General features: G+C 35.4%; 1 protein-coding gene across 1 annotated transcript in view; it reads right to left on the bottom strand.

Moving 5' to 3' along the window:
- The window catches only part of CRPPA (CDP-L-ribitol pyrophosphorylase A), a 297,097-nt gene that overhangs the window by 186,870 nt on the left and 84,599 nt on the right, over positions 1-25,628 (bottom strand). Inside the window, exons 4-5 of the mRNA XM_024767102.1 lie at positions 22,584-22,688; positions 15,245-15,290 (exon numbers count right to left, since the gene is read on the bottom strand). Of these exons, the coding sequence (XP_024622870.1) occupies positions 15,245-15,290; positions 22,584-22,688 (151 nt within the window). The remainder of the gene's footprint in view (positions 1-15,244; positions 15,291-22,583; positions 22,689-25,628) is intronic.

Raw genomic sequence — 25,628 nt, 5'->3', positions numbered from 1 at the left:
GCGTCCGGAGCCTGTGCTCCGCAACGGGAGAGGCCACAACAGTGAGAGGCCCGCGTAACGCACAAAAAAAAAAAAAAAAAAAAAAAAAAAAAAGAACAGAAACAGATAACGGAATAAAAATGAGATAATCTTTAGGACTTTACGTAAGAAAAATAGAGGAACATATTTAAGTTATGCCAGGGAAAATATATGACCCAAGGATTTTACATTCCACAAAACTAACTTTCAAGAATAAAGCACAAGCAGTTATCAACGTGAATTAAGAAAACGTTTCCCAGGAAACATTCCTAAGAAATGTACCAGAGCTCAAGCTCCGGATAACCAAAGTCTAGAGAGATGTGAACAAAATTATCGATGAATAGCATAAAACTGTTACTAGCAGAACTGCGACTAAATGAGAGCTAAAGTTAAAACAGGACAGTGTATAACAGCTATACAACCTGAAAACATACAGTGTAAACAAAAAAATGGAGTACGAGAGTAAACGGGGACAGTATATGTAGGAAAAATTGTCTAAACTTTTATGGAAATAACATTGGTTTATAGCATTAATACTGACACTTTGAGACCTAGGGTGTGCACTTTTGAATAAAACGAAGAAACATTTACAAAATATTCTATTATTCCCTGTAGCTTTGAGAACTACAATGTGCGGGAAGTAAGATACAACTTAATATTGAATTGGAAGTACCATTATGAACTTATGAAGTATTTCATCTTTATGAAACACGCACACAAAATAATTGGTAACTTTAGAGAATGATAATTCTTTTGCTTGAAAACTGATAAAGAAAAATAATCAAGCATTTATTTTTGTCTTATAAACTGTACCACTGGGTAAGTAAATAGATGAGTAAAGTTTATTTATGAAAATACCTCAATACCTGAAAACTAATTAATAGAATTCAAATATATATATCATGATTCTGAGCCACACACACAACCTCTTAACAATACAGTCGTTGAGTATCAATGGCTGCTATCATCACAAAATTATGTAACCAGACATTAGGTGTCTCCTAACAAAAAACTCACACCATCTCTAGTCTTGAGAAAAATGATGAAACTAAATCTGACCAAGCTTCTAGATCCAGCTATGACTTTGTAGATGACAGAAAAATGTAAAGAACTGTACCATGCATAAATATGTACCCATTAAAATTCAAAAGAGAAGAAAAGCTACAAGTTACATGGCCTAAATTCAGCAGAAGACAAAGTGCAAGCAAAATAAAGGGATAAGGAACCTGTAGTTTGAGATTTTAAATGTCGTTTAAGAAAATTATCACAACCAAACTGCAGTGTTGAGGGATGCACATTTGAGGGATAAAGTTCAAAAGAAATATGAGGAGGAGATTGCAATAAAATCTGGTTAGCCACTACAAAATACAGGAAAGGGCTTCTGAGGTGCGTGGCAAAGTTCTCTTCATGATCTGGGTGATGTTATGCAAACGTGCATTATTCTTTAAGCTACAAATTAGTTTTAGATTTCAGCATCTGTGGGTTGACAATAAAAAGTTTTACAAAATTTAAAAAAATTACTGAAAGTACACTAGTCTTTTCATCTGTACTTCTATTCATTCAGAAAGTACCTTTATATATGATCAAGGGACAAAATTAGGTCTTCAGTATAGCACATAAGGATACAAAAAGGTCTGTAACATGCTATTAAAGCAATCAATAAACTTTTAAAAATTTAACTTAGAGGAAAACTACCAATAACATGAAAAAATAAGAGCAATGGTATTTATAAGGCTCTATGCTTTAAGAGCTCAAAATATCTTAGGGGGTCCTTTAAATTCTAATGAATCAATGCAATGTTACCAATAAATAGAAGATATTAGCCTCCTTTAAAGTAAAAAACAATTGAGGCCTAGAGTAACTCGGCCAAACCACTGGATTATTGCTCACTGAGTGACTGACAATTAATTATTATTCTGTTATAAAAAGCATATATTAAATTCTAACCAAAATCTAGTCAGCAAAATCATAATGGCCTCATTAGTGTTGATGATACAAATGACTCACCTGGGATTATACAGCTAGTAAACTCAGGAGCCAGGATTCAAACCGGGCAACCTGGTCTGGAGTGAAGGCCCTCAACAACTCCACATGCTAACAGAATCAGTAAAGAAGATAAGATACTTCCCCAATTCAGCATCTTACCCAGGAGTTTCCCCACCTTTTTTTTACTGGAGTAATACATGTCAAACGACATTCTCACAGGTTCATGGAGTAAAGAGAATTCTCCGCAGGCTCTGGCATTCCCCTTTCCCAAACGTTAAGGGATAATAGAATGTAAGAGCAAATGACATCACTCTGGGGCGAAAATGAAAACTTCTTTTGTAGCTTTTAATGAAATAACTCGCAAACTTTCAGTACTTAATTACTTGCAGTACTTAAGTACTTAATATTTCATTGATTGAAACTTCCATTTTTCCTCTGTATAACTTCTCTGAAATAGGGATGGCATCATAGAATTGCTGCCCATCAGGGCCTTATAAAGATACACTTAACCTCTAATAACATTCAGTAAAATTACCTTTTCGTGTATACGGTGGTCATTTCCATGACTGTAACATTACGGATTTGTGTAACGACCACCACAGTCATAATACAAAGCAGTTCAATCCTTCATGCCATCTTCTTGTACTCACCCCCTCGCCAGCTCCCTGGCCTAAGCAACCTCTGATCTATTCCTTGTTACTACATTTCTGTCTCTCCAAGAATATCATTGCTAGTCAACTATACTGCAACATAAATTTTTGTAATTTAAATAATAAAAAATATAAAAAGACAAAAAATAAAACAGATAATCAACAAGGACCTACTGTATAGCACATGGAACTCTGCTCAATATTCTGTAATAACCTAAATGGGAAAATAATTTGAAAAAGAATATATATATGCATATGTATAACTGAATCACTCTGCTGTACACCTGAAACTAACACAACATGGTTACTCAACTATGCTCTAAAATAAAATTAAAATTTTTTTAAATCATAAGTGGAATCATTCAAAACATAACCTTTTGAGATCATTTGAGATCTCAAACCTTTGGAGATCATTCAGTATGATTCCTCTGAGATTAAATTATTTTGTATATGGACAATTCATATATATTCATTTGAGTTGCATTCCATTGTATAGATGTACCAGTTCACCAATTCATCCGCTGAAGGATATGTGGATTGTTCCATGCTTCTGATGATTATGAACAGAACTGCTATAAAGAGTTACATACAGTTTCCTGTGTGAAAGTAAGTTTTCCTTTCTCTAGGATAAATGCATTGGAATGGGATGCTGGATCATACAGTAAATGTGTTTTTCTCGCTATAAGAACTGTCAACAGCATTTCAGTGTAGCTGTACCATTTTCACTGCCACCAACAATTGTGTAACATTTCCAGTTGTGTCTTCCTTTTTGCAGTCTCATGATAGGTTTACTAGTGTTATTAATCCTTTCAGGTAACCAGATTTAGGTTTTTTGTCTCTGACATTTTGTTTTCACAACTTCATTAATTTCTGCTCTTTATAACTTCCTTGCTACTGCTTGCTTTGGGTTTGCACTGCTCCTCTATTTCTAGCTCCTTAACACAGCAACTCAGATCATTGATTCAAGACCTTTCTTCATTTCTAATATAAGCATTTAGGTACTGTTTTAGCAGCATTCTACAAAGTGTGATGTCATTTTACTGAAGTTCAAAATATTCTAATTTATCTTGAGACTTTCTCTTGGACACAGTTGATTTAATGTTTATTTTCCAAGCTTGACGGTTTTTCTTTTACCTATTATCAATTTCTAGTTTGTTTCTATTACTGTCAGAGAACATACTTTGCATGTTTTCAATTCCTCTAAATTTGTTAATATTTGTTTTATTACCCAGGGTACATTCTGTCTTGGAGAGTGTTCTTGGTGCACTTGAAAGGAATGTTTATTCTTCTACTGCTGGGTGGAAAGTTTTGTGTAAATTAGATCAAGTTAGTTGGTGGTACTCTTTACTCTTTCTATATCCTTGTTGATTTTCTATTGATTCCAGCAAATACTTAGAGAAACATTGCAGTTTCCAGCTATAATTGTTGATTTGTCTATTTTTCCCTTCATTTTGGTCAGTTCACGCTAAGTATATTTTGAAGCTCTGCAGTTAAATGGATATACATTTAGAATTATGTCTTTCTGGTGAATTTATCCTTTTATTATGTAAGGTATTTTTTATTACTTTGATATAGCCATCCAGTTTTCTTTTGATTAGTGAATACATGGTATGTGCTTTTACTTTTATTTACTTGTAACCTTTAAAACATTATGTTGGAAGTAAACTCTCGTAGGCAGCATACAGTTGGGTCGAATCTTAATATCCACCCTAAAATCTTCATCTTTTAGTTGGTCTGCCAAAACCACTGACATTTAATGAAATTACTGATATATTTGGATTTAGGTCATCTATTTTATTATTTATATTTTTGTTTTCTCCCTTTGTTTTGTGTTCCTCTATTTCTCCTTTCTCTTCTGGTTTAAACTTGTTTTTAGTATTCAGTTTTATCTCTTGTGTTTGTGATCTAATCTCTTTGTATAGTTTTTTTAAGTGGTTGCTCTAGGGATTTCAATATTCATATTTAACCTTTTAGAGTCTACATAAAATATTTTATCACAGCAAGTAAAATGTAGAAACCTAACCATGGTATTATAGGTCCCTTTACCTTACTGCTTTTATGTTGCACTTAGTTATCTACAATACTGCAGCTGTCTCATATATAGAAAAACTCATCAGAAAATATTACCTTTGCTTTCAACCTATAAATAGTTTAAAAATGTAAAAGGAATTATGTGAATCTATTCTATTTATTGATTCTGTTGCTCTTCCTTAATTCCTGATGTTCCTAGATTCCTTCTGGCATCATCTCCTTTGCATGAAAAGCTCTGTTGAGATATTCTTTTAGAGTACATCTTTTGGCAACAAAATTATCTTTTTTTCCCATTACCTGAAATTGTTTTTATTTTACCTTTATTCCTGAAGGGTAATTTTTCTTTTTGTTTTTGCTGGATATAGAATACTGAGTTAATAATATTCATTTTTAGCACTTTAAAAATCGTATTCTACTTTCTTCTGGTTCCCATGTTTTCTAATAAGAAATTTATATTCATTCAAATTATCATTCCTTTATAAGCAATGCATCATTTCTCTCTGGTTACTTTCAAGATTTTTGTCTTAGTTTTCAGCAGTTTGCTTAGGAAGTAAGTATCTGGATGTGGACATCTTTGGGGTTATCATGGTGCAGTTAACTGAGCTTCTTGAATCTGCAGTTTTATGTCTTTTATCAAATTTGGGAAGTTTTTATTCATAGTTTCTTCAAATGTTTTTTTCTGTACTGCACTTTTTCCTCTGCTTCCAGGATTCAGATGACCTGCTGCATTCCCACAGATGCTGAGTACTGTTAATTTTTTTCCCCATTTCTTTTCATTCTGTAGTTCAGAATGAAAACCTTCCAATGATATCTTTTTAACTTCGGTGGCACTCTGCCATCTCCATTCTGTTATTAAGCCCAACCAGTAAGTTTTTAATTTTGGTTATCTTCTTTTCAGTTTTAAGATTTTTGTTTGGTTCTTCTTTATTTTCTCTATGCCTTCGCTGAGACTTTTCATCTTTCAAGAGCATTTTCCCTTGTTGCATTTTTATAATCAGTGCTTTAAAGTATTTTTCAGAAAATTCCAACATCTGTGCCATCTCAGCATGGGTATCTATTAATTGTCCTTCCCCATGTGAGTTTAGATTTTCCTGACTCTTTGCATGTTAACTGACCTCAGATCATATCCTGTACATTTGAGTAATATCCTCTCTCACCTCCAACCTCTCCCTGTACATTCCACTTCTTTAGTGCATCCCTTTTCATCACTCCTACCAGAAAGCTGGGATCCTAGTTATCCCATTTTGCACACATTTCCCATAATTGCACCTGCGTCCAAAGGTAAGCAACAGGAGAAATTAAGAACAGCAACAGTGGTCATCCCACCTCTTAGAATCATAGCAACTCTGATTAAGAGGAATGTTCACTTCTCTCAGAATTTTAGGCTTCTCTGGGCCCCCACTGATGCCATTGCCAATGCCACTATTGCCACATGATTGCTTGGGAATTAAAGCACTGAGAGAGAAAAGACAAAAAGGGAGATATCTTCACTTTCTGAACATTAGGAAATTCCTTTCCTGCTTCTCTGATCAGAATTAAGGGGCTTTTCTTGGAAGTCTGTCAACTCCAATGCCCACTTCTGGACAACAGACCCAGGGCTGCACTGGACCCAGGTCAGGACATAACAGAGCCTGACATAATTCCCTGCCAGTTAGGTAGTACTTCAAAATTGGACCTTACTCATTAATCCACCTGTACTATTTACTTTGAAGCCTCAAACAGCTGTTCTATGTATTCTGTCCATATAGATTCATTTGCTAGGAGAAACAGAGTGGAGTGAGCTTGCTCCATCTTACCCAGAACCAGAACTCTGCCTGTGACTTTTTACATATGAACAAGTGTGATAAAAATATATGTCTAAATAAACATAAAAGAGCTCATTTAATAAATGTTTATAAGTTTCTAAGTGAAAATAAAACATTACATTGTAGTTTAATTGCCAGCATTTTTCTGTTCTCAATGGTATAAAAATAACATTGCTTCTTACAAGCAATGGCACCTTAGAGTCAATGAAACATGGCAGAAATGGAGTACCTGGTTACATGCCTCCCATGACTCCCTAGTCACATAACAAGACCACGTTGTGGTTGATAGCTGCTTATCTAACAATGTTGTCTGCCTCATGCCAAAAGAGCAGAGACCATCTAAACCTTTAAACTTCAAAAGCAAAATCACAGTCTCTCATTTGCATACTTAATCAGGTAAGAGTTAAGAATACTCTTGAACAGAACCCTAAATCAGATGCTTAGAGACTTAGAAAGTAACATAAAAGTCTCAGCTGGTTCACTAGGTCACAATATACTAGAGAAGACAACACTCTCAATACCAAAACCAATTAAGCATTAACTGAAGCCCATCAGGATATAAAATAGAGACCACTCAGAAGGTCAGCTGTCCTCTTGTGCAGGACCCTTCAATGCTACAGCTACATACTATTAACTCCAAGTGGAAAAAGGAGAAAAGACATGGAGGTCCTTCCCACAGAGGATGCTCCTCTGCCTCCGCTTATCTCTCTGCTCTCCCAGGAACTGACAGTAGCACAGAAGAACATTAACACAATTCCAACCACCTACCCGGGAGGTGTATCAAAGGACTCCTAGCATAGATACCCGGAATGCCCAAGTTTTCAATGTATCACAGCTTCATCTGCCAAACTCTTTTGAAATTTTCTCAAGTTTCAATCTAATTGTAAGTACAATGGAATTCTTTAAGAGCTTTCAATCCCCCGGTTTAACATGCTTCACAACCTACAACTTAGCCACCTTTGGTTAGGATATACAGTTTAACAAAATATATTCATACATAATGTGTTTTCCTAAGTGTTTAATTTCAGTGTTATTCTAACTAAAAGTCCTATATAGGAGGCATAATGTATAATCTCAAAGTTAACAAATGACGTCAAAATCTAATTTATAATATACTCATCTTTTAGAAATTCCTCTAATTGTCCTTGACTATTAGAACTCTTGGTATACATAAAGTATCCGGTCTTACTTGAAGGGTTAGAAAACAGATGCAATTTGGAATCTTCATTTAACTTCACAAAACAGTAATATGTAAAATCTCTAACATGCACAGCTTCCTCTTTACCATGTGATAAACCCACTGACACATTAACAAGGAGCAAGGAATACCTAGACATATGCTTCCGCCAATTAATCATGAGTAAGGACACATGAGTGCTCAGGATGGCATTTGTATTTTACAAAAAATTTTCAAACTCAGTGGTGAAGAGAGAAGTAAACGTAAATACTAGATTAGTTCTAGAAGCAAGTAGGCAAAAAATCCAAAAGTCAGTTTTCCATTTTCTTAGAAACATCTAACACGATGAATTCCATCAGGCCTCATCCACTATACTGACCTCTTGAGCCAAAATTTTTGTGTTCATAGGTAAGTAAGAAACAGCTATATCAAATCCAGAAATAGTCATTTCCAAAAGATGTCAAGTCCTAATCCATTCAAAGTGGGGGCAGTCATCTTCTATTCTCCTGTTCAGTTCACTGAATCAAAAGCCAATCTTAGAGTCTATTTTCTGTCTCACATGAACAATTTTAAAGGAGTCAAACAGAATCACCACTATTGAGCACTGAAATCCCCATCTCAGTTTCATCTGTAGTAAGATGCCTAAGGTTTCTCTGAACACCTATCTAAAGGAAGCTCTTAGAACAGTAAGGGCAGCAGGCCATCAAGCAAAGAGAAGCAGTCAACAAGCCGTGACTACAGGACAAGTGGACAACAGGGATAGAGATTTGAGAAAGAAATACAGACCCACATTAAAAGGTCAAAGTGGTCTTTGTAAATTGGCTTCCTTCTCAACTGTACATATTTTACCTGGAGGACATCGGGAAGACAGATTTTTTTTTAAGATGTTTTATATCAGATCTTAACCACATTTTTAAATGAGTCACTGAATACCAAATGAAGTTTTCTACCTTGCAACTGAAAATAAGAAGCAGACATGTGACATCTTGTCTCCTGCACGTGTTTTTACGTGTAAGGATATTACTGTTTTCCAAGAAAACGATGCAAAACTTTTTTTTCTTTTCAAAGTATATATTCTTTCTTAGTTAAGAGAAGTAAATTTGAAAGAAACGCAATTTTCTAAGGCTAGTGACTCATCAGGATATTTATAAAATGTATTATTACTTAAAGCATAAGTATCATGTTTGCATTTTTGTTGTTTTTTCCTACCTACAAAAGAGTTAAGCCTAACTGGCTGGCTTTTGTCTGTTATTAAGTCTTATTTAACTAGTTACTTAATACCTCACTGTGACCTTAGAAGTTTTTGAACATGACAGATTTACTTGCTTATGCTTGAATTAGCATCTCACTAATGACAAATTAAGGAAATTATAAAGTTAAACAAAAAAGTGAACTCCACTTTCTCTTATCTTGACCCAAATATTTAACTTTCTAATTTACATTTTTTTTCCAGTAAGAGTCCAAGGAAAACAAATTGCTATTAAATCATATTGCAGCCTTCCTGTTCTAATTAAAGCTTGATGCAAATGTCGATACAAAGTCACGTAAGATACAATGGCAGGACTATTCAAGAGAGTGAAGAACAAAAAGTGTAGTATTTACAAACAAGTTATGGTATTAATGTGAAAATTTGGAAAATGAAGTATCATCAATAGCCAGACACATCAAAAAATTACAGTTTCCATGTAAATCTTAACTTTGCACTGTCCAAAAAGCATGGTTGAAAATAAAATGGCATCATCACTGGCTATTTAGCAAGAAAAACCTGATGAGTTTTTCTCATCAGAAAAGAAAAACCTAGAGTTCTACAGATGTAGAAAACTGATTTAAAGTTTCTCATCTTTTCAATTTGAGAAGATTTGAAAAGGCTATGCACTTAAAATGCCATGATTTTAAGTGAAGATATTAAAGGATCACTAAAAACCAAAGGCATTAGTTTCTCCATATGCATAAAATACACACTATAACACCACGAATCTTCCTAAATCTCAGGGAACACTGAATCAGTTTTATCCACATGTGATTTGATTTTATTCCTTTCAGTCAGAGACAACTGAAAAGTATATTCAGCTACTTTCAATGGATAAGCAGAAAAGAATTCAATTGCTTACCTACTGATTTAATTCCTTTAAAAAATTGTATGAAACATAAAAAAACAGGCATATGGGGATTTATAGCTTGACTGTGCATAAATACTTGACACTGAAAGAAATCACCTGTATCAATGATGTTGAAAATAAAAATCTATTTTCAGAATAAAGTCTAAAGTTCTGAACCAATACGCAATATGGTATTTCCAAGAAATCAATTTCCTTTAAAATAAAGTTCTTAGCAAATGGAAAACATTACATAATGACTGGGGAAAGACATGAATTTCTATATGAACATTATTAACTATTTTAAGTAATATTAATTAAAGCCAGTTAAAAATGAAATGATTATCAATGTTACCTATTTTTTCCATTTTTATATCACTACCATGAGGCTTTTTTTTTTTTTTTTTTTTTACAGTACTAGCCTACTTGGGTTTGTACAATCATAACCAGGAGAGAACAAAATACAATTATTTTTAAAACACTCCAGCCAGAAAATTAAAAATATTAAAATATGTGATCAAAGATGCTGGTAGAAAATAAATGCAATGTTTTATTTAGAAATCCCTTAGGGGATTTCCATCTTAGGAAATTTTAGCATACAGTATTGATCCTTTTGCCATAATATGGTCAGCATAGTAAATCAAGTGTTTGGGACTGTTTGCATGGTACATGGAAATCTAGATAAAAGTATGTTACTGTTGTAACCATTTTAATAGTTTGCGTAGGTCTGAGCCCACAGAGCAGGCTTGGGTGGGCTCAACCAGCTTATGTGACAAAAGTACAGTATCTCTTTGTTAAGTGGCTCTTCACAAACCTGTCAGTCAACCCAGAGTCTTGCTGCACCAATTAACCACACTACTCCCTAAAAAAGTTTATGTTTTAAATTTCACACACCGAAGCCTAAAAGAGTTAAACATTAAAGAACAAGGACCGAATCCAATTCTCTCCCTCAGAAAAAGGAGTATTAAAAATGCTTTGTTTTACGTAAGAGTAAATTTGTGATTCACTGTACATTTTTCAAAGTTGTGTGTGTGAAAGACTGTAAAAGAAATCTGAGAGTACTACTTATATACATGTTTCCTATTATTGAACAGTTCACTATAAATGGAAATCCACGTAAATATACTGACAGTAAAATAAATTAAGCTTAAAAATAAAACTTATCTAACAACATAAAAAAAAGTCAGATTTTGAGACTTGCTATAAACCATAATTTGAGGATTTTAGCATCAAAAGCTTGCCTGAAGTTAGTTACATCAAAATTCCCCTACTGAAGAGACGGACCTGAACATAAATTAAGAAGGACCAAAATATACATGCTGTTCCAGTGACAAGTCAATCTGGGAATACGAAAAGCTCTTACAAGTTTTGACATTTATCCTAGAAATATTTTATAGTTTGAAAAACACTTAGTAAACAAGAAAATAGTTGCATCAGAATATAATACGTTGGCCAGCAATAATTGGTATTGAAGTAAAAAAAGCAGCACAGGAAAGACAACTTACAGAATACTAAGCACTCATATCACAGAGAAAAAAAGTTCCATTCTAGAAGAGGAAAAACTGTTATGGCTCAGTGACGAATGTTAAACTACCAGAATTTAAAAATGAAAGAAACAGTACCCAAACCATCATTTTGAAACTATTATTCTGATTTTGAATTTTAATTTTTATTCTTTCTCTAGTCTTGTCTAGAAATCTGCAGTTTCAATATTATCTGCTTTTCCCACACTCCCACACTCTCTAGAATACTACTGTGTGCTTAGCACAGCACTAGAAGATAACATCTTCAGCATCAATTGTGTGATCATTCTTCCCAGCTGAAGACACGGTTTTAACCCAACAGAACCTGAACTGGGCAGGCTGGATTTTATAAGCCATTTGCTGTACCCACCAAAGAGAGAGATTGAATCCAGTATCCACTTTAGTGGTCAATGTGAGTAGGGACATGACTCAGAAGTGCAAAGTGGCCACGTCCCAGAATAGAGTCAGGCTTAAGGTGAAGGGACAAGGGGATTAAATTGTGGATCCTGCTCTTACTGTGTGACCTAGAGGAAAGTACCTAATCTCACTAAGTTTCAGTTTTCCCACTTGCAAAATTCAGAGCAGTAGTATCTATGTTAACAGCATTATACAGAACAAATGAAATAACATATAAAGTACCTGGCATGAGTGCCATGTGCTCCAAGTCCTGGTTTTAAACCTTGACGAAAGTGCATACATTCAAATATTATATCATCTCTATTTTAAGAAAGAAAAAAGATAGATATATACACTGGAGCTCGATATGCATGTGCTGGAGGCAGGTAGAGAGGTAAGGTGGGAGGGAAAGACCATCTATTCCCATAATTTATGTTCCTTAGATTCTAAAGAAAAAATACCAATACATTTGGTTCAACTCAATGTCAGAGGATAGAAAAAAGAATAGACATTCTTTCCACCTTCACTGAATCAAATCTAAAAGAGGGTCACACCAAGTTACAGTCAATGCTGAAATCCAAAAAGTTCTTAAACGTTTTTAAAATTGTTTTCATATATAAATTTGATGGCAAACACATAGCACAGGGAGATCAGCTCGGTGCTTTGTGACCACCTAGAGGAGTGGGACAGGGAAGGTGGGAGGCAGGGAGACGCAAGAGGGAAGAGATATGGGGATATATGTATATGTATAGCTGATTCACTTTGTTATAAAGCAGAAACTAACACACCATTTTAAAGCAATTATACTCCAATAAAGATGTTAAAAAAAAAAAATTTGATGGCAAAATGAGTCCTAAGCTTGAACTGGCTAGGGGCTTTATAGTCATTCTAAATATTGAGCATAAATATTCATGTACTGTAAGTTTCATTATGTGGTAAGGTCCCAAACCCACTGGTAATGTGATATAATGTATGACAAACAGCAGTAGCTTCTGAAAATACAAAGTAATCAAAATGCCTAAACACATGTAGCCCAAGAATTTCAGAGAAGGGAATCTGAATAATCTCTGCTTAAGGAAAAAAGGGAGAACAGCTATATAAAGAGGTAAACTGACTAACGTAGAAAAATTTATAATTAAGAATTAATTTTCTATCCTTCTTAGATTAGTATTTGCTTAGCACCCTTGAATATCCTATAATACAGAAACAACCACACTACTTACATCATTGAGTTCTTGGAGAAGCAAGAGATAATCTATATTAAATGCTTTAAACAATGCCTGGCACAAAGTAAGTACCCAGTGAATGCTGTGTCATACAAGTGCCTAGAAAAATACTTTGAACATTTACATGGAAAACGCAAACAGGTGAGTAGATAGCTCAGACAGGTAGCCTGCTATATACCATACTCTATTTTAGAATTTTATTTTTAAAAATCTAAGAGTTTCCCTTTTCCTATGCCCGGAATTGTTTCTACTATGAGGCCTCAGAGACAGTATTAGTTCAAGTCATGGAGGCAGGTAGCAACCCCAGCTGAGCCAACAAACATTTGAAACTGACAGCGTGGAAAGACGTGAAGCTCTAAATACAATAAAAGATATTATTTAGGAAAAAACATCAACTATTAAAGACTGGAGAGTAGCCTAGAAGAATGCTTCTGGAAATTAATGTACAAACTAATGAGCCAGAGTTTTCGTTAAAACGCAGATTCTGACTTAACGTGTCAGGGCCAGACATTCTGCGTTCAAGTTCTCTGGTAATCACACTACTGGTCTAGAAACCCAAACAGAGTAGGAAGGCACCACAGCAGTGGTCCTCAAAGGGTGTGAGCAACCTCAGAATCTCTTGGGAAGTTAATAGAAATGCAAATCTGAAAGAACATAAGGAGACTCTTCTCTAAATCAGCTGTTTACATCCAGACCGATTACTTTCCCTAAGAATAAAAATAGAATACTTTTTAAATACTTGACAAGTAGCATACTAGAACATGTTACCTAAAGAAAACAATTTCTCTCTGCAAACAATTTCTAAAACTAAAGCCCCCTGCAATTATACTTAAAATGTAGGCTTTTACATGATAAGAAGCCTGTTCTTGATAATACATAGGCAAAGTACTGAGATATGTAGCATCCTCACTTGAACTACCTGCCAACTTTTCACAAAATGGCTCACTTCCATTTTACCTAGGTCATGGAGATATGAGTTTATAAAGAAACCAGACTGAGTTTTAAATTTCCTTGTGCTGAGAATATAGCCAACTACAACATGGTTTAGGCAACTTCTCCAGAGTAATGTTTATACATAGCCTGGCTCATATGTAAACATATGTCAACATTTTGATTTATAGCTATAGATGATCTGTTTACATACACAGATACACATATTAAAGTAAATTAATGTACTTTAACAAATACAGAATGTTATGAACAGAGAAAAGATTTCAGTTTTCTGAACGTGAAGCCAATTGATTGTTAAATAGGCTTTCCATAAAATAAAATAAAAACTGTTGCCCTCACAATTCCCATTCAGTATTTCTTTCAACTTCAATCAACATCTGAATTTACAAGGTCACTTCTCAGTCGCTATCTGAGTACATCGTTCTGTCCTTAACATATTTTTGAAGGAGTAAATTACAAATGGATTGTAAAGCACCACACTTGCTTAGGCACTGGGGGGGGACCCCTCTGATTTTGGCTAGGACCATGTATACATACAACAGTGGTGATGTCAGGAGACATTTGATGGTCAGAGCAGGGGAGGGGAGGGAGGGAAGAGTGCTTCTGGTATCTAGTGAGTAGAGGCCAGGCAACTTTTAGGATGCACAAAACAGTCCCCAGAGCAAAGAATTACCTGGCCTAAGATGCCAATAGTGCCAAGGTTAAGAAACTGTGATTTGAACTGTGGAGGTTGCGAAAGTACAGAATGAATGTCCCTTGTGCATCATCATTACATTTCTAGCACGGTGTCAAGCACAGGAATAAATATTTGTTGATTATGAAATAAAGTACTTCTGTGTAGCTGAGATCTTAGAGTCAGAGATGAAAAGAATGAGAAAGGGGTTATTACATATATAATATCTAAAATTACAAAACAAAATTGCAGTCATTGTCAGAACTAAAAGGAATTAAAAATCATTCAGCCCAATTTCTCTATTTCAGAAAATTTTTTTTCTCATGCAAAAGATGCTGTCTAATGTACTGATATGGCAGTGTTGGGAGGGGGTAGACAGTCCTCTGAATAAATAAAAACAAAATATAATATATTTATAAATTAAAATATCAGTTTTCACTTCTAATAGTGTCAATGTCACCTACGTTTCTCAAATTAATAAAGTATTTCCTTTATAAAAGCTAAAACCAATGTTACATAAATCATAATAAGTGATACTTCAAAGCAGGAAACAAAATAAATGTAATTATTTTGCAAAAAAACAACTCACAGACCTCCGTGGCCTACAGCATTTATACTTCTGAGAATTCTGGGCTTTAAAATGTCATGAGAAATCCTCAACTGGCTTACGTTTTTGAAACATAGGAACGGACAGTCATAAGGCCAAACATACCCTTAATAATCGATTCAGCTGCATACAGATCCCGTTTGTAGGTCACCTAGAGGACAGATAAACTTCATTAGACTTAACAGAGTAGGAAGGAATGTGAAAGCAATAAAATTATGCCCCCAAGGAAATTCTTGATTTTGGAGAAACTATAAACACATAATACTGACAATTTTTAAATTACAACACATCAGTTTATTCAGAAAAAATATATATTGTTTCTACAAATGGTTGAAGATTTGTTTTTAAATCTTTTAAGTAAATTGGGACGTTATATGGCAGTGGTTACCAAAGTCTTATTAATATAAGTATTATATCAAAGAAAATGTGGTAGCATTTAAATAAAAGTATTAGAATTATTGTTTAATAGTAGGTTTTCTGTTGGAAGGAAAGAAGGAAAAGTATATATTAAAAAAATTACCAAATTGCATTTTCAGTTGAAATGAGATACTTCTGAAAGACCAATTCACATTGAGGGTCTTCATTCTGAATTGAGTTTATCTGTATACTTCCAGATAAGGTTCACCTTTTTAAGATTTTTATTAATACATAACTGATAGAAAGAGCCTGGAGGGCACCACCATGTATATAAGAACAATCATGATCTTTGCTTAAGAACATACAGCCTCCTTGCAATAACCTATTCCTTGTAATATACCCTGCATGGTCCTACAACAGATAGTTCCCAGAGTACATCCAGTGAGCTCAGATACAGAACATGTCAAGCGCATGGCACTGCAGAATCACTTTTCCTACATCACAAAACTGAAGAACATAGTAAATAATCAAATATGTTAATAAGTACTATAAGGTCTTAGGAGCTTATCATTCACGTGTTCAGATGATTTATGATGCAAATGGTCTAAAAACCCACTTTGAGAAATACTCACTAATACCCTTCCATGTCTATAATTTGGACTATTTTCCTCGAGATTATATCCTAACTAAACTTGTACAGAAACTTTGTTCAGGTAAGTGGCTCAGGGCACTTCTACCCAAAATAGGTTTCCCTGCTATGCCTGTATCCTGGCAGGTAACCCTGGTCTAAAACTATACCTTACAATCCAGAAGTAATGTAGCAGCTAACCTGTAAGACAGATGGAAATTTCCTCAAGCACTCGACCAATCTATTAAAATCAAATATGACATTGTTAAATTATGTCTAAAACAAGCACATGTGAACCAAAACTAGTACTATAGTTACTGACCCAAAATGCAGTTCTCTTATCTGGGGAAAAAAGTAGAAAACAGACACTTAAAGCTTCAGACTATGCATTTTACCAAATTAAAGAATGTATTGATCTCATTCACTCATTCAATAAATATTTATCAAATAACTACCACGTTGTACATCCTGCTCTAAGGGCTGGAATAGAGCAATGAAAACAGTGAGCAAAACTCAACCTGTAGAAACATTTTAGAGGACAAATTTCTTTTATAAGAATTGAATAAAACACATTTGTTTCGGGCTTCCCTGGTAGCACAGTGGTTGGGAATCTGCCTGCCAATGGGAATCCACCTGCCAATGCAGGGGACACGGTTTTGAGCCCTGGTCCGGTAAGTTCCCACATGCTGCGGGGCAACTAAGTCTGCAAGTCACAAGTACCGAAGCCCGTGCTCTGCAAAAAGAGAAGCCACTGCAATGAGAAGCCCAAACACCGCAAGGAAGAGTAGCCCCCGCTCTCGGCAACTGGAGAAAGCCCACGCACAGCAACGAAGACCCAAAGCAGCCATAAATAAATAAATAAATATTTATTTTACCAAACAAAGACAAGACAAGGCTGCGGAGCTCAAGACAGACAGGAAGCAGAGACCCTCAAGGCCTAGAGCAGAGCCACATGGGGGCTTCGGGGGCAATAGAAAAGGCTGGAAAATCGGGGCTCCCACAACACAAACCCACACACGCACCTGTGGTAGAGGCTTCCAGTCATGTCAGTTACATCCACTCTTTCTTTTAAATGCCTCTGAACACCTTCTAACCCCCAGCCTTCGGACAGGCAATGGGGACACAGCTACCTCTCGTGGTATTAAATATTAATATTAAATATTTAAATATTAAAAAAACACATTTGTTTCCATGAAAACCCAAAGTTAACTAGATATCTGAAATCATCACTCAGTATTTGCAATTTAAGTGAGAAAAGCCTTTTTTTCCTATAACTGTCTGCTATGTAAGGTAAACTCAAATCAGAAATTAACAGGAAGATGCCTAATTACCATAGCTGATTTTTTATTCCTTCCTGCTTTCTTTGAGAGATAAAACCGCATTCCAAATTTAAATAGAATAATTGTGAAAGTACCTTATTCTTTTTTCCAAATAAATCTATCTTAACAATGGGTTTTTTTAATGAAAAAAACTTGGTCTCAAATACTAAAATGATTTTTCTAGCATATTTGCAAGACAGTATTTTTGCGTTGGAATCAGTCTTATGAATAAAATACATGAATTATTACCTAAAGCTCCTTTCTATACTAATATTAAATAAGTAATTGTATAAACAAGAAAGACATCAAAATTTGAATTGTGACCTCTGCAGTGAAAGCGCAGAGTTCCAACCACTGGACCTCCAGGGAATTCCCCTAAAATTCATCTTTTTGCCTACATTTTCTTGTTGGCTATGGATACATACTATACACAGATTAAAGTTTTTGATGTTTATTTAATATTTTCTACATAAAGCCTTATTGAAAACCTCAACTATACTTCTCAACAAACACTGATTTAAGTTAAATAAACTACAAAATATTTCTGACAAACTTATAAAGTACTGTGTTGAAAAACAGCCTTCTGTTTTTCTAAATAAAACAGCTGCCAAATTTCAAAGGGAAGAGTACTGAAAATGTTTTAATTCTGAATTGATGACTCTTTCTATCAAGCTTTTACAGTAATATGGAGTGTCCTTTCCTTATTTTTAATTTTATGAAAAGTTTAATAATCAGTTTTGAGATTGATTTTCTTCTATAAGCATGATCTGCAGGTTTTCTTTGACCTTGCATAATACCTCAGTATGGAAAACAGTTACTTAAAAAAAAAAAAAAAAATCAGCCCTAGTGATAGAAGAGCCTCAATCCTCTGATTCACTGGACTGTGCTCCTTAGAGCTCAGAGGCCACCGGAAGACCAGTGTGGAAGCTCTGCGCAGCTGACGCTCAGAGCCCCCCATCTGCTACTCACCTAGTTTAGCTCAGTTTTTGCCTGTTTTGTTTCACTATGCTTCTGTGCAATATTTCGTCTAAGTATTTAGCTTTAAAAATATTTATGTTCAGTGGAAGAGAAACCTGAAACTGAGAGCCACAGAGATAGTTGCCTTTAACTCCTAGGCCAGAGCACTCTCAGCTACCTCAAGGTGCGTTCCACAGACACTATGGTACCTGCTTTGTCTTGCTCTGTGTTGACAATATGGGAAATTAAAGAGACTTCTCAGAGCCAAGTCCACTTGGCCACCATCTTACATAAATCAGACTACACTTAATGTTCTTCCATCTTTCACCTCATAAGAAAATGAGTATGTACTCCAATAATTAGAATAAAGCCAGAAGATCTTAAATTTCAAAGACAGATACAAATTTAGATTTGGATGGGGATATTATATTGATTTCCATTTCATCAATTATGTCTATCTAGAAAATGTTCTTTCCTCTAGACTGGATAACTAGATGAAAACCTCTGAAAAGACACAATTTCACCACACTGTATTTTTGAGGTTAAAAAGAAAAAAGTGAGACTTTTTGTTTTTAACAAAGATGCTTTAGATTCAAGAACACTTGAATCTAAAACAAGTAATTCCCATCAAAAGAAATCCTCAAAAGTCAGTCATTCCAATAATGTTGTGATGACACATCAATGTCTTCTAAAGAAGCATTTTCAGACAATGGAATACAGTTAAATTTCTTCAATAACTTATTATGCATCTTTTATGCCTTGAAGACAGTTTTAACACTTAGAAACAAGAAGTTTGTTCAATTAGGTCTGTGTAGTATAGTAAGTGACCAACTCTTTATATTGGGACAAAAATATGGTACAACTATAAATTAAAGGAATGGAGACTAAATGTAGTCTCCTCTTATATAGACTAGATGAAATTTCTCTAAAATAAGGGTATGTTCAGTAAGGGCTGGCTAGGCACAACCACTCAGGCAGAGCTTAAGAGCCAACCCCTATTATCAGGAGTCGGTCCTGTATTCTTCTGTGGTTGGTCGCTCTTAGGGAGGGTAAAAGGAGGGAGAAGAAGGGGGCTTTGCTCATTCACAAGGATTTCCTCTACCCTGCATGGTGATCTCAAAAAACTGATGTTTCCTCTAAACCCAGAGAAGCTACTGCAGGAAGGTTGGCCTCAACTGTAAATGCTGACTTTTTGCATTTACTTCTATTTTTTTTTTAAAGTATGTAAAATATAAAATAATAGTCCTCCTGGGATTTCTAGCAGCAGATGAAATAACAGTCCTACATGTGGTCATGAGAAATTTCTAGTCATTCTTCCCAGCACCAGGGGTGAACTCCCTCACTTTCTGAGGGGTAGGGGAAGGTGTCCTGGCTCTGTATTTCAGAATCCTCCTTTGCCTTATTGTTTTGTGGTAGTGAAAATTCTCTTGAAATATGCACTCTCTTCACTATGCACTCTTCACTGTGTCAGATTTCTGAATCATGTTCCAGGTATTTGGCCTGCCACCCAAGTTCAATGCCAGTTTTAGCATAATTGTACTAAATCTTCTTTCAACTCTTGAGTTGTAAAAAGTTGTAGCATTGTTGGAATTAGTATTGAATTAGAACACTTATTTCAATGTGCAGATTCCATTGCTGTGGTTTAAACAGCAATGGTAATACTCTTTATCCATGCAAAATAAAACCATAAAGTTAAGTTAAAAGCTTATACTAAAGACAACTCATACAGTATCATCAAAAAGCTAAATAGGGCTAAACGAACAGCCAGTAAATATCAAAAATATTTTTTAAAGGTAGAGGATGATGAGACAGGAGGCAGAAGAGGGAAATAGGGAACCTGAAACAACTACATCATTTGCACTCAAAATAACTTCCCCTCAATCACAGAAGAAATTTGACACCTTAAACAGACCTCAAAACTGCAATTTGAAAGACTTTTTGCCCAATTCACTGCATTACATGCCCTTTTAGAATCCAAGACCCTGGTAAGGCACATCATTATTCAAACATTCTAAGAGCAGGGCTTCCCCACTCCGGCCCAGTTCGGAAAGTGATACTATGAAAATGATCCCTCTGGGCCTAACAGGATATCACCCTTTGGCATGTGTATTAGTTTCCTAGGGCTGACATAACAATGTATCACAAACTGGACATCTTCAAAAAGGAACATATCCTCTCACAGTACTGGAGGCTAGAAGTGTGAAATCCAGGTATCAGCAGGGCCACTGCCCACTCCGAAGGCTTTAGAGAAGAATCCTTCCCCACCTCTTCCCTGTTTCCTGGGGTTGCCAGCGATCCCTCACTTTTCCTTTACTTGTCGATGCATCACTCCAATTTCTATCTCTATTGTCGTTGGCATTCTCCACCTATCTGTATGTGAATCTTTTCTCCTATTCCTACAGATCCGATTTAGGGACTCTTCTTTACCAATCTGACCTCATCTTAACTTGATCATATCTGCAAACCCTCTTTTCAAACAACAGTGTTTATTCACAAGTGCCAGGGGCTAGGACTTGAACATATCTTCTGTGGTGGGATGCAATTCAACCCACAACAGCATTATGAAATGACTCAGGAGGAGAATGAATAGAAGCACTTGGAAAGGCCAACCACAGTTCAGTGCCCTGACATTTGTTGCACATAAAAGGGAAGCAGAGCGCCAAGATGTAAGGACTAAAACTGTGACACTGTATTGCTGGTGGAAGCACTGCAATGTGAGATTTCACTCAAAAATACTGAAATACATTTGTGAAGACAGAGTGTAAAATTCAAAGAAGAGCAGTGTGCTGCTTTCCTTTCACCTGCAGACCTGAGGGTACTTTACAAGTTTAAAGAAGGCTCAGAATACCCACAAGAAGTAGATACTCACACAGCCTAAAACATCAGCAATGAGGCCAGAGAGTGCTGACATGTTAGTAGCAATAAAATGTCTTGAATTTTTACTTTTTTTTTTTTTTTTTCCAACATAGTCTGCAAATTAAGTCTAGCAGGTCTATGGTGACATGGGTCAGGATCTTTAACAAAATACCTAATTGGTTACTATCAAAATCCTCCCAATTGATATGCATATCACCATCTGAGCCACATATAGAAAAGGAGAAACAAAATGAATAAAAGCTTTGCCTTCTGGGTTGATGATATTCGGATACTCCTAAAAGAGCAATAAGACTGCATTAATTTACTCCACCGGGCAATAATTCAGGCATGTCAATATTTTGTAATCTTAGAACAATTTAAGTATGTATGAGAAAATCTTAGCATGCAGCAAGGCCCACCACATGACTTACAAAATACCTAATCAACACATAGGGCTTTTTGTTTTCTTTTTATGTCAATGAGGAAGTATGCTTTTAGATTCATATAATCTCAGAATTAGGATGAATGTTTTCTAACCAGATTTAGAGGGATGCTTTATAAAGATTTCATCCAACATTTCAAAAGCAGCAATACTTATTCAAAACTATGATATGACCCTACAATTCTATTTCAGAATACACTGCTCAATTCAACCTATTTCTACCCGATCAAACACAGGAGAGTCACGCTGTAAAGCACTCCTGCTGCAACAGGAAGCTGAACTATGATCGTGCAACAACCACTTCATTCCTCCTAAAGAAAGAAGTTTGCCATAAAGGCAGTCAAACCTTACCACAGGAAAGAGCACAGTTCCTCTTAGGAGCAGGTGAGTGGTTCGAGCCACCAGCCCCACTGGGTCAAAACTGGCAGATATGTGTTTCAACCCAGTTAAGTTGGAGCTACCACCCCAAGGCCTGTGAGGAAACGTTGTTATTTTGGAAAGCAGAGTTGCACTCTCAATCCAGTTGAAGGTAAGGCTACAGAGTAAAAGATTATATGTAAAGAACGCACACAAAAATTGTGAATAAAAGAATCTTATTGGCTAAAATGGAATTTGTTTGAATAAATTATCCCAGCGTGAGTTTTCTTGCAACCGAGCAATAGAAATGATACCATATTTGATGGTTCAGAAAACCTAGTGAGACTCAACACCTTTTATGTATGCATATACACATACACCTTTATTCCTGGAAATACTGTTTCAATATGAAACCAAATACTTTCATACTTCTCTATCTTCTAAAGCACCTGGAAATTGTCTGTACTTGTAGACAATACATCTTCAGGAATGACACACCAAAACAGAGCTAAGTACCAACTCCCTTACCTTCCAGAGGTCAGGAGATCCTTCTATAAGTTTGGCTTTGATGTGACAGTATTTTAGAGCCAAATGCAAACACTCAGTTCCAAATTCCAAGTCATAGTCACTACACTGTGTAGGAAGAAAAAAGAATTAACAAGTTGAAATATAATTTTAAATAAACTAATCTTTTAATTTCATAATCAACTGTACATGGAAAAGAGCCCAGAAAACTCACAAACTCTTTAATTAGCTACTGATTAATCAGGTACATTAATCCTCCCCATGCCCTAAAAGCCAAATGAAGCAAATAGAAAACAGGGATGTTGCAATCAGAAGAGTTTTTAACTTCCTGAATAGTCTCAGGTGTCAGATAAATATAATACTTCATTTCCTTTGCTCAAAAACTACATTTCCAAACACATTTGTGAAATGCCTCAAGGTATGACCGAGGATTACCGTATCAGATTTGATTTAACAAATATAGGTATCCATAAAACTCCAAACCCCTTAGCTCATATTTATACCACTTTCTCATTAATTGGTATTTTAAATATCAATATATCCTTTTTAGAGGATATATTTTGATTCTGAACATGGCAATATTTCAGTCTTTCATTATGAGAAAAAATGTAAACGCCCATTAGATTTTAGTAAAATATAAATAACATTTTTTAGCATTTTAGGCAGAACCATCAAAAATGACCAACACAATATAATTCAGCTGAGTAACAGTCACTAAGTACCTATCAAGTCCAAGGTTTGTATTAAGGACCAGAATAAAAAGACAAATGAAACATGTTTTGTGGCCTCAAGGAACTGAAGTCTAGAAGGGGAGGTTGATCTATACCAAATATTTTATAACAGAATGTGATATGGAGCAATAGAGGAATATTTATAAGTAGACCAGGAGATAAAATACTTAATTCTATATGAGGGTATCAGGGAAGGCCCATCAGAGGAAACGGTCTCTGATCTCATTCCAAAGACTGAATAAAACTCAAGCATAGGGATACCCTTCAGGCAAAAAGTGCCAAACAAAGATATAGACGTTGCAGACATCTGCTGGATTTGCATTTTACAAAGAGCATATCCATATAAGACAGACTGCAGGAAGACAACAAATATGAATATGACATTTAGCACCCTTTGCCAATCTTTATTGTACTTGAGATTATGAAATGCCAAATTTTAAAGATTTATGAAGTTAATGTACAAGAAAATATAACCATCAAGTATACCCAGAGTCCCAAATTAATCAGAACAGTCTCAGCTTAAACTTTCTATACTGATATACTACCTAACATGACATTTATTAAACATTTTCATCTCTAATATAGTATTATCAGCAGTTGTTACATTCAAATACATTAAGTTTTGGTAAACCTCTACATTCTACTTTCAACGTCTGCACAGGCTCATCTAGTAGTATGCAAGTGAGACCAACCTACAGTAAAAAAAGAGTTCTCTCCTAACACACAGTTAAATTCCAGAGATGACTAGCAATAACCCTTTTCCTGCCTCTTTCCAGATGCAAGATATTGAACACATGCATGGACAGCCTTAAAAGTGCTCACAAAGTGCATACTAAGAGGAACCCACAGGAACAACTTCTTCCTTTGTATCTCAGGGATGAGAATTACTTGATGCTGTGCTCCTGCCACTCATGTGATGTACCAGCCAACATGGCAACAGCTTACAAACTGCATGAAGCCTTCAGGATTCCAATCAACAGAGCCAACAGGAAATAAGGAAAATGATGGATCAGGTACTTATGAAATATATACTAGAAACAGATACTGAGCCATCCTGGCAGAAATAGTCTGAAGCTGTTATTCACTGTATAGATTAATATTACAACTATTTACAGGGTTTTTGGTAACTTTTTTGCATTAAACCTTGCTTCTACAGTTACCTCAAAAAAAAAAACACAGCATGCTTAATAACAAATTAAATTCTGAATGTGTTTCTTAAGAACATGGATGACGATTTCCACTTCTGCCTAGGATATGGAAAGCTGACAAAAATGATGCTCATTTCAGAACAAAAGAAAAACAAAAGCAGAACTTTTTCTCAAAACATCAGAGCTGAGGTCACAGGATAACCAAGTACCCCTAAATCTAAGAAAAGGCATGCCTCCCCCCAAAAGGGAGAGAGTGCCATACAGGCAGGTAAGAAGAAATCACCTAAAAATTCCAACAAACTGTCAAATACTGAGTGGAGGAAACTAGGAGAATGTAGAACCTCTGGGAATCACAGCCACAACAGGAGTGTATACCCACCCGCAGGGTCTTCTTCAGCAACCTGTTACTGGGTGCTCATGAAGAGGTGTAATAGTATTTCAAAGTGACTGTGAGTTTAAACTCAAGGTAATCACTAAACAAATGTTTTAGAGTAAGAAGTCAATAGTGATAAGAGGGAATCATAAAATGAGAAATTAATACAAAGGCAGGCAGAAAAAAAGAAAAGGAACAAAAATAAATCACCCAGCAAGATGGTAGGTTTTAATCAAGTAAGTTAATTAACGTGTAACTACACAACGTATCGACATTATCCAGCATGGGGGCCATAGTGCTATCACCGATCACATGAAAAATACATAGGTGTGGAGAACCCTCTGCCTCCCTCAACTTGGAGCTCAAAATAGTGTTAACAATGTTCTCCTCAGGCAGAAGCCCTTGGTACACTATTGTCAGAGGTCCCCGCATACACTGCCAACCCCAGTCACCCTACAGTGAACCTCACAATCAGCAGGCCCACTTATAAAATCCACAAATCCAACCAGTCTCCAACATACACACATGAGCAAAAAACCCAGATTTAACTGAAACCCAAGGTAAAACTAAAATGAATGATAAGGTGAAAAAGGCAAAAAATAAAAAATAAAGTATTTCATAGGAGCTAGAAACTATACAGTTAATAAAGACTTAATAACCCCAGCATAACAGTGTCTATACTCATAAAATAAGGATAATATTTAAGAGGATAATATTTAGAAGGGTGGAAAACAGACAAAGATAATAGATGACTCAACCACAAAGTCCAATATGTTAAAAAAAAAAAAAAAAAAAA

Source organism: Neophocaena asiaeorientalis, unplaced genomic scaffold (assembly GCF_003031525.2).
Source record: "Neophocaena asiaeorientalis asiaeorientalis breed wild unplaced genomic scaffold, Neophocaena_asiaeorientalis_V1.1 scaffold70, whole genome shotgun sequence".
Classification (NCBI taxonomy): Eukaryota; Metazoa; Chordata; class Mammalia; order Artiodactyla; family Phocoenidae; genus Neophocaena; species Neophocaena asiaeorientalis.
The sequence above is the reverse complement of the archived record's forward strand: the minus strand, read 5'-3'. Positions and strand labels throughout refer to the sequence as shown.